Here is a 17,902-nt window from a genome sequence, read left to right as displayed (position 1 = left end):
AGGTAGCTTTCCACCTGCCGCCTTCCCCTGCCTGCTTCCCCTGGCCCTCAGTGATGGGGGGGGGGGACGCCCATCAGTGCATTCTGGGCCCACGCCCTGCCCGGGCTGCACCCCCCTTATCCTTCACAGGCCTTCCACCCCAGGCACTGTCTCCTTGCTGTCTCTCCGTGACCCACGCTGACCCACAGCCTGAAGCCCAGCAGCACCACCAGGGGCCTGGGCAGGCATCTGGAATCAGCACTAACCGGCCTCTGCCTCCCGGTCCCCCACTCCCCTTCCCGGTCCTCACACCCGGCAGCAGTGACCTTCCTACAGCTCAGATCAGATTGAGTCACTCCCGCTACAAGCAGCCCCCTCGTCCCTTTGCCCTCAGGATCACGTGTCAACTCCTTCCCACAGCCCCTGAGGCTCTAGAAGCCCCCTCTGCCCACAGCGCCAGCCCCGGCCTCGGCTCAGCTGGCTTCACCAGGCAAGGCTCTGCTCTGCTGGTGTTTGGAGCCCCGGGGTCCGGGCTCACGTTTCGGCTCCCCAAGCAGCCTTCCCTCAGGACCTTGTCTCAGCAGCCCTCCAGGGAAGGCTTGCCTCGTTTAGGAAATAAAAATCAAGACAGCCAGTTAAATGTGAATCTCAAATAAATTTTAATTTCAAACACTGCAACCATTGTGTGCGGGGCATTCACCCTAAACATGACCCTTTATCCGAAACCCCGACTTCTCTGGGTATCCTGCACTTGTCCGGTCTCCGCTGCACCCCATCCTATCATCCCCCCGGCGGCGCCGTTGTCCCGAAGCACCTCGTGGAGTTACCATCCCCACTTCCCCAGCGGCCCCGCACACATGCAGAGCCGCGGGTGGCAACTTCAGGCAGGTGGACGGAGCCTGACCCGTTGCTTGGGAAGGTGATGCCAAGGGCTGCGCCTGGCGAGCCGGCACTTTCTCCTTCCTCGTGTCAGGTTAAGTAGTAACTAGAGTGCAACCCTCGCAACGCTGTTATTATCGGGTGTCGCTGCGGTGCCTTTGCAGCCCTATGGCCCTGGAGAACCAGGCTGTGTGGCCTGAGTCCCCCGTCCCGCCCCTGGGCCTCAGTTTTCCCATTCCCTACGGCAGACGCCTCTTTCGCCGAGCTGGGGACCGCCGCGCCGAGCGGGACTGGCCCGGGCTCCGCAGGCCTGGCCGCTCGCGCCCCCTTGCGGCCGCCTGCGCGCGGCGCTCTGCCTGCCCGGCCGCGGTGCTACACCGACAGCGGCCCTCCAGCTCCCGTCTGGCTCCTGCGTCTCTCATCCCCATCCCGGCTCTCGTGGGATCCCGGGCTCACCCCAACCCAGTCCTAGGTCGCCTACCCCGAACGCCGCTCGCTGGGGTGGCGACCCTTTCCCACGCGCGCAAAAATCCCCGCCTTGCTCCCTGCCGCGCGGAACCAGAGGAGAGGGCCGCGCTTCGGCGGGTCGGGGAAGGAAGAGCACTTCCGGGGGCTGGGGTGCGTGTGTCTAGTTCCGCTTGGGGTCGCTTCTGGTTTCGCTTGCGGGGTCCGAGAGGCCGGTTTCCCTGAAGCTGGTGAGTTGGTTGGCAGAGCCCGGAGTCGAGGACAGTGCGCCCCGAATGGGTGCGGTGGCCGGGTGGGGGAGGGCGGGGGCGCCGGCTGCCGCCGGCCGAGGCCTGGACGCCGCGCTCTGCTCAGGCTCTAGGTGGGGCCAGGATGGCGAAGGCGAAGGTGCCGACCCCCAAGACCGCCCCGGCCGACCCCGCGTCTGAGCCAGGGCTTGTCAAGAAGCCAACACGGAAGGAAAAAAAGAAGCTATGGAAAAGCAAAGCGCGGGATGTAAGCAAGAGACCGACAAGCGACCCCAAGGTTGAACTGCGCCCTCCGAAGGCTCCGGAGGACTTTTCCCAGAACTGGAAGGCGCTGCAGGAGGTAAGAGCGGGGCAGCGCTGGTTTCCCGGGCCTCCGCGGACGGAACCCAGAAGCAAGACTCGGGCGGGGGGGGGGGGGGAGGTGTTGGAAAGCGAGCCTCGGAGGCACGTTGTAGTAGAACCTTGTAAACATGGCCTTCTCTGGAGAAGGGGCTTTTGGGGGCTTTTGAACCCCAAGGCAGGCAGATGGCAGGAACTTGGCGTAGAGGACCCCAGCAGTGAGAGGCACAGTTGGTGACAGCTGCCCGCAATTGCTGAGCTCTTAGAATGTGCGGACCCTGTCAGAGGGTCCAGGTGTGTGTGTGTTTCACGCTCACACCCGCACTGTCAGGTGGGCCTCCTCTACTGGCTCCGGTTTACCAGCAAGGAAGTGAGCCCAGAAGAGTCGGCTTGCCCAGGACTGCAGATGGGTCTGCAGAACCAGAGTCCGACGCTGAATCCGGGGCCTTGTCCCGTGTCTGTGGGCAGTGCTTACCTGGAGGTTACTCTCTGCCCACCACTAGTCCATCCCCTTCACTGACAAGGGCTCACCTGGAGCTGGCTGCTGCTTTTGGTTTCCAGAGAGGAAATCGAGGCAGAGAATGGAGGCACGTGGCCCACGGCTGCCCAGTGAGTGCTCCAGGGCAGACCCACAGAGCCCAGGACAGGGGGAGTGGGGTGTGAGCACGTGCCCTTGGCTGCTGCTGACCCTGAGTTTCTTTGACCGCTTTCTGGAGTCTGTTCTGGAGCCTTTTAACCTGGTGGATGGAATCTTAGGATGGAGGTCCCATCAGCCCCTGCCTGGATGGACAGGGCCCATGAAATTCCTGCGGGCTACTCAGGGTCCTCTCTGGCTTCTGGGGCTGTGATTCTGCCTCTTGGTTTCAAGAGTGTAAAGCGAAATTGACCGGAAGGGATGCTCATGGTGGGAAGACCTTGAGCTTTGCCGGTGCATCCAGGGATGTAGCTCTCCCTGGGACCCTCACGGCCGCAGCCCTGGAAGCCCTGGAAGCGGTGTCCATGCACCAGCCTGTGGGCCTGACCTGGAGGAAGTAACTCTGCAGTGAACTCTCAGTTGATCATAAATGGGGAAGCAGGCCGCTCAGCATCCCTGCAGGCCCAGCGTGGAGGAGCCTGTGCTCGCTTGTTCTCCAGGTGGTTGAGGTGTGGGCCTGAGCTCGTCGCTTCTACGTCGAGACAGGACGAGCAGTCACTTCGCCTGAAGTGGCTCCCAGATGAGAGTGAAGCGGGCTGTTCCCCAGGCCGTGGGAGACTGGGTCTCGGGGGTGTCATGGGCCGAGGCGTGGCAGCTGCCGTGTGTGTGTGTGTGTGTGTGTGTGTGTGTGTGTGTACAGAGGTACACGTAGGTTATTTCAGTCCCTTGTGTGTAGTATCCAGTTCAAATTATCACGCATCTTATTTTGTGTCCATCAGCTGCTGAAACAGAAACCGCAGGCCCCGGAAAAGCTTCTCGTCACGCCTCAGGTGGATTCCAAGCAGCACCCCAAAACCCACCACCAGAGCCGGAAAGCAAAGGGGGGCCAGATGGGTGTGGAAACGGCGCCCCAGGAGGCCCCCTTGGGCCCCGCCCCTCCCGCAAAGGGCAGCGGAGCAACTCGAGGTGAGAAGGGGACCAAGAGAAGGACTGATGGTGACCTTGCTCCACAGCGAGGGGCCCGATCACGTAAGAAGCGGAAAGCGGAGGAGGTAACCACCGCCAGGACTCCAGCCCCGCCCACTGAGTAAGTGCCACTCGGAGGACCAGCCATATTGCCCGGCTCAGCCTCTCCTGCCACGGGCTGCAGCCAGCCTCAGTCATTGTCACACTGAGGACAGTCATAGCAGCCAAGGCCCAGCAGCTTCAGGGGACCGAGGTGGGGCCGCCTCTGTAGCCCCCCCTTTCTGGGCCCTGCACTGTGTGTTTCTGCACCCACTCCTTGTTGCCCCTGGAAGGCCGACAGACTGAGGGCCGGACACGTCAGAGCTGCCCTGTCTCTGGGGCGGGGTGGGGCAGGGCAGGGTGGGCTCCCAGTGCCCCCTGTGGTTTGTGGAATGAACCAGTGCAAGCCAGGAAGACTCGCTGGAGTGTGAGGCCGGTTCCTGACATCCCTGAGCCTCCCCGCTCTGGTCACGGGAGGTGTCTGTTGGGTGGGGGGTGAGACGCGGCGTGCCGAGCACCCAGCAGCCCCTCGCTGGTCCTCTGGTGGTCACTCACATGGGCAGGGCGCAGAGGCAGGGGCCACCTCTGATCGGCTCCGCTGGAGGCCAGGTGTCACCGGGCTGTTGGGTTGCTCGGGGTGCCGAGCAGGAGCGTCCGAGGGCCTGGCTCATGTCATCGGGCCGTGCACGCGCCTGGAAGGAGAGCGGCCGCCGCTGAGGCTGGTGGGCAGGAGGGTGAGGAGGGGCCGGAGGATGCGTCGATGCTGCTGTCTTCGTGACACTGCAGGCGTGGTCGGGTAGGAGCCGGCCACTCGTCGGGGCCGGAGAGCCATCTCTAAGGGAGTGATTTGCAACCTGAGCCCAAAGGACTCGGCATCCAGGGCAAAAAGTTACCTCCGTGCGTGGTGGGGGGATGCGCAGTGGGGTCTGCACATCTGTTTCATCGACATGCGTCTGCTGCGTCGCCTGGGTGGGCAGCGGCGCGCACACGCCGCTCTGCAGTCCAGCGGGAGGCGCCGGCGTGCTCTTCAGGCCTCGGTGACCTGGTGCCCGTCAGGTGGAGCATACAGGTCGCCACCCTGCACTGGCCGTGCCACCTGTAGCTCCCAGTCCCTGACAAACAGCGGGCACAGAGAGGCGGTGACGTGGAGCATCCAGTGTTGGAGTTCCAGCCGTGGGGCGTCTGCCCAGACGGCGCGGTCAGCCTGCCCCTCTGCCTTGCAGAGAAGACATCTGGTTCGATGACGTGGACCCAGCGGACATCGAAGCGGCCATGGGCCCGGAGGCCGCCCGGATAGCAAGGCAGCAGCTGGGGGTCAAGGACAGCGGTCTGGCGCTGGAGAAGCAGCAGGCCTTCGGCGGGTGCGTGGCAGGGCCTGGGGCGAGGTGGGGGGGCCTTCAGGAGGCGCCCTCTCCAGGGTCCTGCCGTGCTGACCACACTGGCACCTTTGTCCCCTGAAGCCTGACCAGAGCTGTGGCCCTGGACTGTGAGATGGTGGGTGTGGGCCCCGCGGGGGAGGAGAGCGTGGCCGCCCGCGTGTCCATCGTGAACCAGCACGGGAAGTGCGTGTACGACAAGTACGTCAGGCCAGCCCAGCCGGTGACTGACTACAGGACGGCGGTCAGCGGCATCCGGCCGGAGCACCTGCAGAGGGGTGGGTCCCTCCCCAGGCTGGTGGTCTTTGGGGGGCTCTTGCCCATGCATCTTTGCCTTGGGGCCTCCGTGTGGCCCGGCCTGAAGACCAGAATGCTGTCCCCAAGTTGCTCTGTGTCACTCGGCAGCAGGGACTGAGCTGGAGACCAGTGGGGGGGGGAATGGGAGGTGAGACAGGTGCTTGGGGACCTTATGACAACTTTGGGAGGCCATGCACCGTGAGGGGCCCGGACCGGCTGCCAGGAAGGGCTCCAGGACCTGAGGGTGAGGATTGAGGATGAGGCGTAGCTGGTGACCTGGTCAGCAGGTGGGTGTAGGAGGTGACAGCATGTGGCCCAGCTCTGGGGACACCCTGAGGGCCAAGTCTGGGGGGTTTGCTGGTGGGCTGGCTGTTGAGGGGGGAGGAGCAGAGAGGCATCTGACCTGACGCCAAGGTTGGGGACCAGGAGGTCCTAGAAATTGGGGAATTGAGGCCACTGCTCTGTGAGGGGAAGGCCACTGGGTCCCCTTTCTCAGAACCCTGGTCTCTGCACCCAGGAGACAGCGACCCTGCATTACCCCTGGTCCCACTGGGGTGGGGGCAGAGTCACGAGGGGCCAGCCCTCCCCTTCCCTTGGGGGGTGGGAGCAGGCCCCAAGGGGTGCCCCTGACAGCAGGGCAGAGGCCCCGGAGCCGCATTTCCCACCGTTCGCAGCCGAGGACCAGTCTGTTCTTCCCTCCATGTGGAGACACAGAACAGGAGCCTCGTTCCGTAGCGGACTCGGTGCTGCTCTGGGCCTTTTTCCCCGGTAGGGGGAGGGGGGTGGTGGCCATCGGACTTCAGTGGAGTCGTATGGGGCTGGCGTCCTGGGTCGGGGCTCAGCTGGCCAGTCCCAGAGACCTGACCAGGGGGTGACCGGGACCTGTCACTGAGCACCGCTGCGGTTCGATTTCAGGAGAACAGTTTGAAGTGGTGCAGAAGGAAGTGGCGGACATGCTGAGGGGCCGGGTCCTCGTGGGACACGCTCTGCACAACGACCTAAAGGTGCGGCCCCCCCCCCCCCCGCCACCCTGCTCTCGTGCGGGGGGTGGGGCTAGTCTCTGACCTGAGCCCCTGTGCAGGAGCAGGCTGGGCTCCCTGCATTGCAGGGCTTTTGTTGCCTTTAACCACCTGCGTTCTCCCCCAGAGGCTGAGGCTCCGCCTCCACTGCGTGGCTCAGCAGAGCCGGCTGTGACCCACACCGGGTGTGGCCCCGCCCACCAAGCCAGCACCTTCCATGGGGCACAGCCACCCTCGCCTCTGAGGTCAGACCCCCTCCTGTCAGGGAGCCTCGGGCCGCTAAGGCTGTGCTCGCCTGCTCTCAGTGGCTGCCGTGGGGAACCGGTGGTGGGTGGTGGCTGGGCTCAGAGGGTCCCGCTCTGGAGTCCCAGGCAGCATGGCCTGCAGCCTCTGCTCCCTGAGGGTCTGACCTGGGGAGAGCAGTGGGGCAGGCAGAACCCGACCATGGTGCGTCCTCGTTTGGGGAGCGCCCCTGCGGGGTCTGTGCCGCCTGGAAAATGGCCCCGACCTATGGGGACTCCCAACCTCTGCCCCAGGACAAACTGGCTGCTGGGTGACGGGGACTGGCCTTCTCCCGCCTCCCCGGTTCCCCCGTATCGTTTTTTGCCAAAGTGCCTCTCACCGTGGGCGCCACCTGGAGTCAATGTGAGACTCTTTCCAGAAGTTCAAGTTCACAGCAGTTTCTCTTTATTCATGTGTGTGATATGGGAATTCCTTGTAGGGGGGTCGTTTGAAAAACATGAGTAATGACTGGGGACTCCAAACGACAGCGACGGTCGTGGTCTTTCCTCCCAGGTGCTCCTCCTCGACCACCCGAAAAGGAAGATCCGGGACACGCAGAAGTACAAGCCTTTCAAGAGCCAAGTGCGGGTGCGTCCACGCGGCCGTCCATGTCACAGTGGCTTTGCTGGCCCCTGGGGGTTTTCGTCTCCCCTTCAACCCGACTAGAAGGAGCCCCAAGGGAAGAAGTAGTCCTAAAGGTCACCCACATGAGCTGGTGTGACCGGGCCGGGCTGTGTCCGGGTCTCTGGGTCTCTGACGAGACCTTTGGAGGTGCCCAAGGCGGAGCCTGTCCCCGGGCCCAGCCGTCAGCAGGATGTTAGCTGCAGGTGCAGGGCAGGGCACTCGGGTGGGGCCCCTCCCAGCGTGGCTGTCCCTGTCCCTGCAGAGCGGAAGGCCGTCTCTGAAGCTGCTGGCAGAGAGGGTCCTGGGCATCCGGGTGCAGCAGGCGGAGCACTGCTCGGTGAGCACGTCCCGGGCGAGGCCCGCGGGGTGGTGGCCGTCCCTGCCCTGGCCGTGGGAGCGCCTGTCACCTGCAGGGCTGTAAAAAGTGACCTGGCCCTGGGGGGGCAGTTACAGGGGGTGGAACCCTAGCTGCCCCCAGTGGGCAGTGGGCAGAGTGCCTCTGTGATGGGCCCTGGTGACGGGGTAGCAGTGTGGGGCCGTGGGGCCCAGGACCTGGCGCTGCTGTGCCGGTGCCTTATGCCCACCCAGCATCGGGTTGGAGGCGCCTTCCCTCCGCCCACGTCCTGACCTGTGCCGTCCGCTGAGGCCCCCCCAACTGCCCCACCCCGGGCCCCCAGGTACCTTCTGTGCCCAGGCCCCCGAGTCGCAGGAGCGCCGCCCTGCTCGGCTCCCTCCTCACCCACCCACTGTCCATCGTGTGGCTGTGCTGTCACCTGCTGGGGACAGTCACGGGTACTTGGTGTCATCCAGGTCCAGGACGCCCAGGCTGCGATGAGACTCTACATCCTGGTGAAGAAGGAGTGGGAGCGCCAGGCCCGGGACAGGCGCCCGGCTGCCACCGCCCCGGGCAGCGTCCCCGACCCCGGGCACCGGTGACCATGTCCTGGGGCAGACCACGCCTCCCCAGAGTGGAGGGCGTGGCAGCACACACACCCCTGAGAACAGCCTCTCCCCTGGCCGGGCCGGGTCCGGTCAGCTTGGCCAAAACCCCAGCCAGGAGTTTTCCGCGGCCGCCTTTGGACTTGGCGACTCCCGGTGGCGGTGCTCCTTCCTGCCCCTGCACTACCGCCTGCCCAGCTGAGCGAGGTCAGCGCCCACAGCGGCCCCCGAGCGAGGTGACACCGGTCAGTCCCTGAGGCAGTGCCTCCCCCGTGGGCAGTGGTGTGCCGCCCTGGGTGGCCTGGCCCAGGGTCCCCAAGAAGGCACGGGAGCCCCCGTGTGTGCGAAGCCCAGGGCGTCACCACCCTGCCGCAGGCGCAGAGAGGTCCGGGCCCCTGCGGAACAGAGGAACTAATAAACGAGGTTTTATTCAGGTGGGGCCTGTTTCAGTCCCTGTTCAGAGAGGTCGGGAGACCTGCGGCGTCCGTCCAGTGTGGCAGCCTGATCAGGCCAGGGCTGAGGCCGCAGGGCGACCGGAATCCCGCACGTGGCCGCCTGCCCGGCCCTGAGGAGGGTGTCTTTCCGGTGTGAGGCCCTGGAGGCGGGGAGAGGGCTCCGGGCAGGTAGGGTGTCTGTGTCCTCAGGCCAGAGCCCCTGGGCGCTGGCGGAGTGGGGCAGCCCGGTCTCCCCCAGTCTCAGGAGCACGCTTTCTGCATACGAGACCAGCTCCTGGGAAGAGGGGGGACACTCAGTCGGTCACTTTCCGCAGGCAGTCTCGTCCACAAGGAGCCATCTGTGACCGGGCCTGTCTGCCCCTCCCCTTTAGCTCGGGGGCAGGGTGTCAGGCTCTCGGCCACCAGGCCCCTGCTGCACGAGCCTGGCCCCTGGGGGCGGCCCTCCCTTGGATACTCACCAGGCTGGAGGGGAAGCGCCCCCTGATCTCCTGGACCAGGGCCCCGATGCCGCTGGACACCAGCTCACACAGGATGTCCCCTGCAGGCAGAGCAAGGGTCATGCGGCGCCAGGCCCAGCTCAGGCATGTCGGAGGGGGGCCGACAGGACAAGGTCCCTCCCACTTGGGCTCTGGCCTGGGTGGGCTCCGTGCACGGTGGGCACCTCTGGGAGAGCCCCCCCATCCCACCAGGCAGGCTCGGAGCAGCCGCCTCTGCTGCCCCCTCCCCCAGCTCCCCCGGTGCTCACGGTAGGAGATGAGCTGGGCCAGCAGCTGGCACACGTTCTCCACCACCTCCGGGTCGTCCCTGTGCCTCGCATAGGTCTCCCTGGTGAGGGCAAGGCCGCTGCCACGCTCCTCCGGCACCACCACCCGCAGTGCTGCCAGCTCTGGGGGCCGGGGGAAGGGGGGACCAGTCATTCCCTGCAGCTGTCTGTGCTCCGTGGCCTCTGGCAGTGGGGTGTGCTCAGGGGACAGGCCCTTAGGGCTGTCCAGGGCGAAGTGTGTGGGGCTGCACGGGCCTTGGCCCTGGCAGAGGCGGCCGCAGTCTCTCAGAGCCTGGGGCGCTCCGAGGTGGAAACATGGGGCTCCCAGGGGGCGCCCCGCGTTGTGGGTGGGGTCTGTGGAAGCAGGGGCCACGATGCTGCGTGGATGGCATGTCACACACCCTCCTGGAGCTTGGGGGGGACCAACTCTCTATGGAGGTGGCTGGACAGTCACACAGCCAGCGAGAGGCCAGGCCTCTGGGGTCCTGGTCGATGGATCCTGACTACCCCACCCCTCGTGGGCCCAGTGGTGGCCCTCAGGACCTCAGCCCCTTCTCCGTCCAAGGGTGGCAGCTCACCCCTACCCCAGACTGCAGCCGGGGGGCCCTGGGCAGGGCGGGGGCAGGCCTGCAGCCCAGGGCGCCTCCGTCTGAGAGGGAAGATGCCGTCGTGCCCTCGAGGGGCTGAAGGGGCCCCACTGCCTTCTTCGGGCCCAGGCCCTGTGAGGCCGAGCCTGGCCCGGCCGGGCACAGACGTGGGACCAGACACACACGAGCTGACGACCCTGGCGGGCTCAGGCTGGGTGTGGGCGACTCCTGGGGGTCTGTGCTGGGGCGGGGCACTGAGACAGCCCTGCCTCCTGGGCAGTTTTGAGGAGCGAGGTGCTTGGGAAACCTGGGCCCACTCGCCATGGACAAGAAGGGTCTTAGAAAGCACTGAGCAAAAGAAAAAAGTTAACGTGTGTGTGTGTGTCCATGGCAACTTCTGGGTTCCAGGGAGAGTTGCTCTTCTTTGGTGCCTTGCCCCAGGGGGGCAGCCAGTCCCCCCCCCCCAGCGCAGGCTGTCCCCAGGCTCACCGGACACCTGGGCGAGGCTGGCCAGGGCCCGGTAGGCGTTGTTGACCAGCAGCACCCTGTCCTGGTGCAGCCGGATGCTCTGCAGGAGCAGAGCCACCACCTCCTCAAACAGCTGCTCCCCGATGCAGCCTGTGGGGGGGCGGCCACATGTCACCTCAGGGGCCCGGGGCCCCTCCCAGACCCAGGGGCCCCGGGAGGCTCACCCAGCATAGCCAGCAGCCAGAGGACCGCACAGCCAGCTTCAGCTATGTCCGCATCCGCTGGGTAGGTGGCCAGCAACTCAGCAACGGGGGCCGGGGCTTTCTTCAAGAGGTCCTTGCTCATGGCGTCAGCTGGGGCCAGGCCAGGGGACACCTCACGCTTGGGCGACTGCCGGACTAGGCGTAAGGCCCCCACCGCTGCCTCCCACCAAGGCCAGCAGAGGGGGGGTGATTTCCAGCCCGCCAGGGAGATTGAGGGGGACTCTCTTGAGTCCCAAACTCTTGAGTTTGGGTGTGGGCGGGCCCTCCCCTCCCCAATTCTGGGGCCCTCCTGGCCAGGAGCCTTCTTCCCTGGGGCAGAGCCACCACCACCCAGGTGCTGCCAGATCCTGGCGGGGGGGGGGGCACTTTTATCGATCGTGCTGTCCTGATTTCCCCCCTTTCCCCTCTCCACCCAGGACCCCCACTCCCTGAGGCCATCCCCCCACCCTTGATCGTGTCCATGGGTCATGAGCGCAAGTTCTTCAGCTTCTCCATTTCCTGTTCTGTACTTGGTGTCCCCAGGGCTGTTCTGTGACGACCTGTATTACTTCTCAATCCCTCGCCTCTTCCCCATCCCCCCAACCTCCCGTCCGGCAGCCTTCCAGTAACTCCTTTTCTCTGCTGCTATTGAGAGTCTCTCTTTACCTTCACCCTTTGTTCTAATAACAATGTGTCATGGAGTGGGCCTCTTCATGTCCATTATAACTGGGACCCTGCACTTCCTGGCTGAATGAGGGTGGGCTGACTTCCTGAACCAGGGACTGCGGGGAAATCCCAGGGTGTGAGAGCTGGCAATGCCCCTGGGCGGGAGGCACCCCAGGAAGGGGCCCCCTAGGACGGTCCCTTGCCTGGGCCTCTCCTCACCTTTCTTCCCCTCTGCTTCTGGCTCCTGAAGAGCACGAGGGACAGGCCGAGGAGGGGGCCCCACTCACCGTCCACCAGCAGGGTCCAGAGTAGGCGCAGGCTGGCGAGGGAGACGTCCCTGTGGTCGGACCAGGTGCCCAGGTGCTCCACCAAGTGCTCCAGCAGCCCGGCCTCCTGCAGCTCCTCTGCAGCGAGCCCTGCAGCGGGTGGAGTTGGGGCGGTGGAGACGTTCTCCTCCGGGAAGCCCTCCCAGAGCACCACCCCCGTCCCGCACTGTCCTTGGGCAGGCTGTTCGGTGGTGCACTCCCCGCTACAGGGCCCCTGCTGGGCCCGTCCCAGGTGGTTGTCCCGGGGGCCACAGGCCCCAGCCCCACCCCCTGGGCCACTGAGCAGCCTGGACCCTCTGGGACCCGTCTGGTTCCTGGTGGGCGACCTGACAGGGGGCCTGACCGCCCACCGAGGTGGACACCTGCTATTGTGACGCGCCCTGTCCCCTCCACAGTGGCCCAGTGACGTGTGGCCAGCTGTCTGGTCCATCGCCCAGCTGCCCTTGGCTGCCACGAGCCTCCAGGTGAGAATCTGTGGCTCCTGACCAGGTGCTGGGGGGAGGGGCGGGCGTGTGCAGCCCCCCCTCCTGGTGCCCACCCCGGGGGCCTCAGGAGCCTGGCGGGCAGGCGGACGCACCCTGGCTGCAGATGATGGTGAGGAGACTGTACACGAGCGCCGTGAGCTGCCGGGCCTCCGGGTGGCTCTGCGCGGTGCTCAGCAGGAAGGAGGCGAGCTCGCCGCCCATGGGCACCTCCGCGGCCGGGTCCTGTGCCAGCGCTGCCCGGCCGACCGAAGAGGCCCCGGGTCAGCCCCAGCACCGGGGGTGGGGGCGGCAGCCCCTCACTCTCCGTGCAGGAAGCGGAGGTTGGCCCGGTCCCACTGCCACTGAGCGGGGCCCCGTGAGGGCTTGTGTGAGGGGGTGGAGGACTCACAGGTGGGGGACCCGCCTGATCGTGCGGCCAGTGGCGAAGGGCCGGCGCCTGCGGTGCGGGCCCCCGAGAGCCCACCCAGCTCCCTGGCCGGGGTGGGCACCCACCTGGGCCCAGGATGCGCAGCAGCAGGGAGCTGCCACGCAGCTGGATGTCCAGGGTGCTCTGGTGCAGCTTCATGATGAAGACCAAGTCCTCCACCTGCTCCTCGGGCCACGGCAGACCTGGCAGGGCGGGGGCAGGGGGACACTGGGCAGACGGCAGGCCAGACTGGGCACTGGAGGGGGCCGCCGTCGGCAGGGTGTCAGGCAGGGCGACCATGCTCAGCGTGTTGCCGCCCGGCACCGTCCTCAGGACCACAGCCCTGCGACCAGAGCTCCCCTGCAGCCACCCTCACATGCAGACGCGGACACCGGACGGCACTTCTCTGGACCGGCGTGCCCGTCCGCAGCCCCTGGCCGCGCCTGCCCCAGGACCGCCCCTCCGGGGTCCCGTGGCTTTCCTGCACAGCTGTGCTGTGCACTGGCGAGGGGGAGGGGCAGCGGCGGGTAGGGGACCAAGAGTCCGCCCTGGCCCACTCCTTCCCCACCGCTGCTTCCCCCTCCGAGCCCCTCCCCTCTCGGGCCCGAAGTCCGGCTCCAGGAAGCCAGGCCAGGGCCAGTCCCTGTCCAGACCTGTCTGAAGCAGGCCAGGCTCTGGGGCAGGAAAGGCCGCCATGGGAAGGGGCCCGCGGCCTCCCTCGGTGCCTGCAGGAAGGGAGAAGCACCCTTCCACGGCCTGCTCCGGGGGGTGGCGGGGGAGGGGGCCGGGAGGAGAAAGGCCAGGACCAGGGCTCTGCTGCTGCAGCGTGGGGTCTGGAGGGGGCTCCGTGCTCCGGGGCCGTGGGACGGACCCTGGAGGAAGGATGAGTGGTGGGCAGACGGATGCAGGACTGGTGGGTGCATGGTGGGCAGATGGGCGGACAGATGAGTGGAATAAGCAGCTGGGTGGGTGGACGGACAGATGGATGAGTAAGTGAAAGTCGTTTTCAAGCTGCTGAGACGGAGGCTGAGCGGGTACATTTGACGAAGCCGCATGTTCGCTGAGTTAAAAAGGTCGCATTCGTTGATGGCGTGTTGGGGAAACGGGATGGGGGGCACACCCGTGGGGGGCGGTTTGCAGTGTCTGTGAAAACGTGAGGTCTTCACGCCCTGCACACCCAGGAGTGTGTCCCGTGGAAGCACCCAGGCCCCCGCGTGGGCTCCAGGGCGCTCGGGTGCCGCCAGGGGGGCTGCTGGAAGTGGTGGTGTCTGCGGCAGCAGCCGTGGAGCTCGGTGAAGAGAGGCCACGGGAGACGGTTCGGGCCCTGCACCGGGAGGCGGTGGCCACACAGAACTGAGGCCTCATCCAGGCGGGTCGGAGAGGCACGGGCCCCGTGGGGACAGAGACCGGCCTCAGAAGCACGAGGGACACTACTGGGGGGCGTGGAGAGAGGCCTGGCCCCCCAAGAGGAGCTGGGCGAGGGGAGGGGAGGGGTCCCTACCTAGCTGGTCCTCGGGCATCGTCAGGAGCTTGTTCATGACCTCGAGCTGTACTTCAGCCCGCCCGGGGAAGTCGTACATGACCTCTGCAGGGGACAGGAGGGTGTGGGGAGGGCGTGGAGAGGGGCCCGCCCGCCTCCAGAGCCCGTGCCGCGGGACGGGCCGGGGAAGCGGAGCAGCTAGTGCCTCACCGGCACCCTTCCATAGGAACGGGGCGGCGTGGGCAGACAGCGTGGGGTCCCTGCCGAGCGCCACGTGGCCGGTGGAGGACTGAGCGGCCTGCCCACACCCCACCCGGGACACAGGGCAGGGAGGGCGGAGCCACCGGGGGACCTGAAAGAACCCCTGTGCCCCGGCCTGGGGCGTGTGGTGGGGCCTGGGGCAGGCACCCGGGGTGCGGGGTGCGGGGTGCTGGGCCGGTGACAGAGGCCCGAGGGTGTCTTGTTGCCGACAGAACCCCCACCCCCCGCCGCTTTCTCCCCCCACGGGGATGCACCCGCCAGCCTGGGTTCTGGGCGAGCGCTAACCACGCAGAGAGGGCTGCTGTGTGGGAAACTCTCTGGCTGTGGGGGCCGGTGCTGGGCGATCAGGGGCCGGGGAGTGAGGAGGCTGCTGAGCAACCGCAGGGGCAGGGAAGCGGGTTCGGACGGGGTGCTGGCCCTCGGGAGCTAAGACACCACGGCCCATGGTGTCCCCCACCTGGGCCCCCATCATCACCTAAAATGCTGGACAGGTGGCCTTCCAGCAGGATGCGGGAGATGAACTCGGGCACCGCCCGCTGGTACGGCGCCAGGTTGCCTCTTGGGGACCTGAAGTTGGTGTTCTCCAGGGCCCGTTCAGTGATGTCCCTGGAGAGAGTGACAGAGCCACGTGGCGGGTGAACTGACCCTCGTGGCGCTCCCCAGACGGATGGATGCATGGACAGACGGACACTGGGCAGTTTCAGGACTCTCGGGATGGCCCTGCCCAGGTGGACGCTGGCCCCCGCCCTGCCGTGTGGACTCCATCTGGCACACCTCTCACCTGTCACAGGTGGGTCTCCCTGGCGCCCCAGCAGTCCACCCCTGGGAGGGACCGAGTCCCCTGCCCAGGCGGAGGGAGGAGGGTGCTGGGCCCCAGCACTCCCGCCCCTGTGAGTCCTTCCTCCACAAAAACACACCAAAACCCAGCTTTTGCACCCGCGGTGAAGGTGGACACTGCCCAGGCTGGCTTCAGCGCCGCAGGTCCACTTTTCTCATTTTGAAAATAAACTAGAATCGGCACGTTTGCCGCATCCTGGGGTCACGTGCCCCTCACCAGACGGAGAAGTCGGTCTCGTCCTGTCTGTTCCCCAGGACACGTCACCAGACCAGGCTGGACGGAGACCCCTGGAGACGCCCGCCAGGGGCCGTGCCCGGAACGCGGTGGAGAAGCGTGGACAGACACCGCAGTGCGGGCAGCCCCGGACCTGGAGCTCACCTGACCGTTATCCGCTCCGAGGGGTCGACCTGCAGCATTTCGGGCAGAAGGGAGCAGAAGGTCTCGACGTGGGGGACCCGCCTCTCCCGCACCGCCCTCAGGACGGCCTGCAGGCCCTCCGGCTGGCTCCGGATGGACGTGCGCAGCAGCATGGCCTCTGTGGCCTGCGAGGGGACGGGGATGATGAGTGAGCGGTGAGCGGGTGGGGAGAGGTGGCTGCCACCTCCGCCTTCCACTGGACCCCCGAGTCCTTCTGGAAGGAGTGGTGGCTCAGAGAGAAGCCAGTGTCCAGGGCCATGGGGCACAACCCTCCTTCCTGCCCACCGGCGGGGTCCCTCAGGCTGCGCCGGGCCCCACAGTGGGGACGCGTCACCACTCCAGCCCACAGGTGACAAGCATAGGTCCGGCCCCGATGGCTTGCAGCCGAACCCATCCTAAACTCAAACAGGGACCGCCAGGCACACCTGGGGTCCGTCCTGCCACCGACAGGGGTGATGAGGACGCCTGCAGGGGCCTGGGGTCTCGGTTACCCAGGGCCGGGGGCCGGGGGCAGGCCGGGGTGTGGGGTTTGGGGCTCACCCCCAGGAAGGAGCAGCTGACCATGTCGAGAATGATGCAGCCCAGGGACCAGATGTCGGCCTTCTCCGTGAAGTGGAAGTCGAGAGCCTCGGGCGCCATCCAAGACTTGTGAAGGGGGTCTGTTGGCCAGAGAGGGGGCCGTGAGCCCCGGCCTCCCCAGGGAAGCAGCAGCTTAAGAAAGAAGCCCTTGGCCGCCCTGCTCGGGGAGGCGGGGTCAGCGTCTGCCGGGCGAGGGAGGAAGGGGCCCCCCGCCAGCCCCCCACCCGCCCTGGTCTTCCTGGAGCCGCCTGCCTCGGCAGGTGCCCTCCCGGTGGCTGCCGTGGGTGCAGGAGAAGGAGGAAGGCAGGCTCAGTCTGCCCCCTCTGCGACATCTTGCTCCTTTATTTATTTTTTTTCATTTTTTTGAAAGACTTTATTTATTTTTAGAGAGAGGGAGAGGGAGGGAGAAAGAGAGGGACAGAAACATCAATGTGTGGTTGCCTCTCGCATGCCCCCCGCTGGGGACCTGGCCAGCACCCCAGGCCTGTGCCCTGACCTGAACTGAACCCACAACCCTTCCACCTGCAGGGCGACGCCCAACCCGCAGAGCCGCGTGGGTCAGGGCGCATCTTGCCCCTTTAAACGTAGGTCCTACAGGACCTACGGGGCAGACCTACAGTCGCCCCGCCCTCGTTTCTTAATCTGAACCCGATGAGGAGCCTCCTGAGCAGGGTCCTGGGTCCAGCTGTCAGGCCGTGGCCAGCCGCAGGCAGCCCCTCCCTCTGTGGCCCTCCATTCCCTAGTCCAACAGAGCAGGGGTGGCTGCCAGGGGCCCCCACCATCCACACTCCCAGCAGATCCACCCACCCACCTGTCTGTCCCTTTGTTCACACATCTGTCCACCCATCCGTTTCCTGTGCATCGACCAGCAGGTCAGCGCCACCAGCACCTGCCCCCCAGGGCTCTGGGGCGCCCCACCACAGCGGTGCTCTCCTTCCTGACGCTCCTGCCCTACGCCTGGCTCCCTCTGCCCCGCCGTCATTTCAAAGGTGGGGGAGCTCACGTCCCGGACTCCGGGCTCATCCATCCCAGGGTCCCTTCAGCGCCTGGCCCCCCACAGCCTTCTGTCTGTGCATGTCACGGTCGTCCCCCAATCCCCTTCGTCTCCCCTCACGGTGGTCAGCCCTTTCTGGGGGTTGTGAGGCCCCCTCGAGCCTCCCTCCCCGCCGGCGGGCTGCTGCTTCCACCCGGGGTTTGAGCCTCCGCAAGCCCGGGAGGGCTGTGTGGGGACCTTCGGAGCAAAGACGGTTTTGACATCACCACGTTCCGGCCCTCGGAGCGGCCACCACCCGCTGGACTTCGAGCAGCCAGCTTCAGGTGGACGGCCCTGCCCCCAAGGCTCCCCAGCTACCACAGCCGATGGGGGGGAGGCGACCACCTTCCTCTGCTCGGATGGTCCACTTGGCTCTGTGGGTCATCAGCGCGGCTGCACTCAGGTCCTGCAGCTTGCAATGGTTGCGATTGACCAGGGCCACGTTGGAGGGCTTGAGGTTCCTGAAACCAAGGGGACACCATCACGCCCCACCCACCGGCCCGCGTGTGCCCTGAACCTTACCCCCGCCCCACCCAGCCCCGCCCCTCCCTCCCACGGAGGCCCCTCTGCAGCCCACTTTCCTCCTACACACAGGAAATTCAGCCGGGCATTTTACATTGCAGGAAACGAGCGGCCTGCAGGTGGGGACCCGCCCCATCCTTCTGCGGCTCCTCCCAGGTCTGAGCTTCGATGCCTTAGCTGGTGTGGGGGGGGGGGGGCGGTCGAGCTGGAGCCCTGAGTGTTGCCCTCAGACACAGGGTCCGCCTGATTTCCCCTTCTGGAGCTATGACATGGATCCCACCCAACCTC

The 17,902-nt window shown here is 66.3% G+C and overlaps 2 protein-coding genes across 4 annotated transcripts in view; one reads left to right on the top strand and one right to left on the bottom strand.

Annotated features, from left to right (window-relative positions):
• The first annotated feature begins 1,445 nt into the window (after window positions 1–1,445).
• Window positions 1,446–8,519, top strand: REXO4 (REX4 homolog, 3'-5' exonuclease). Of its 3 annotated transcripts, XM_037127701.2 has the most exons (10): window positions 1,446–1,553; window positions 1,678–1,911; window positions 3,324–3,374; window positions 3,558–3,631; window positions 4,773–4,910; window positions 5,010–5,203; window positions 6,138–6,226; window positions 7,037–7,111; window positions 7,410–7,484; window positions 7,958–8,519. In XM_037127701.2, exons 2-10 carry the CDS (start codon window positions 1,696–1,698, stop codon window positions 8,081–8,083), a joined length of 1,038 nt encoding a protein of 345 aa, XP_036983596.2. In that variant the 5' UTR covers window positions 1,446–1,553; window positions 1,678–1,695; the 3' UTR covers window positions 8,084–8,519. The 3 variants fall into 3 exon arrangements, 2 of the variants coding, with proteins under 2 accessions (XP_036983596.2, XP_036983594.2); XM_037127699.2 differs by having other exon boundaries at window positions 3,324–3,631; XR_005079920.2 differs by lacking the exons at window positions 7,410–7,484; window positions 7,958–8,519 and adding an exon at window positions 6,369–6,936 and having other exon boundaries at window positions 3,324–3,631.
• STKLD1 (serine/threonine kinase like domain containing 1) overlaps window positions 6,906–17,902 on the bottom strand; it is a 19,352-nt gene continuing 8,355 nt past the window's right edge. The window contains exons 7-19 of the mRNA XM_053667787.1: window positions 17,438–17,553; window positions 16,021–16,139; window positions 15,442–15,605; window positions 14,701–14,831; window positions 13,986–14,069; window positions 12,571–12,687; window positions 12,171–12,311; window positions 11,555–11,683; window positions 10,584–10,712; window positions 10,381–10,509; window positions 9,287–9,427; window positions 9,000–9,079; window positions 6,906–8,815 (exon numbers count right to left, since the gene is read on the bottom strand). Coding sequence (XP_053523762.1) covers window positions 8,513–8,815; window positions 9,000–9,079; window positions 9,287–9,427; window positions 10,381–10,509; window positions 10,584–10,712; window positions 11,555–11,683; window positions 12,171–12,311; window positions 12,571–12,687; window positions 13,986–14,069; window positions 14,701–14,831; window positions 15,442–15,605; window positions 16,021–16,139; window positions 17,438–17,553 — 1,783 coding nt within the window. The 3' untranslated portion in view covers window positions 6,906–8,512. The remainder of the gene's footprint in view (window positions 8,816–8,999; window positions 9,080–9,286; window positions 9,428–10,380; window positions 10,510–10,583; window positions 10,713–11,554; window positions 11,684–12,170; window positions 12,312–12,570; window positions 12,688–13,985; window positions 14,070–14,700; window positions 14,832–15,441; window positions 15,606–16,020; window positions 16,140–17,437; window positions 17,554–17,902) is intronic.

The sequence above is a fragment of the Artibeus jamaicensis genome, unplaced genomic scaffold, assembly GCF_021234435.1.
Source record: "Artibeus jamaicensis isolate MK-2021 breed Jamaican fruit bat unplaced genomic scaffold, CSHL_Jam_final contig_471, whole genome shotgun sequence".
NCBI lineage: Eukaryota > Metazoa > Chordata > Mammalia > Chiroptera > Phyllostomidae > Artibeus > Artibeus jamaicensis.
The sequence above is the reverse complement of the archived record's forward strand: the minus strand, read 5'-3'. Positions and strand labels throughout refer to the sequence as shown.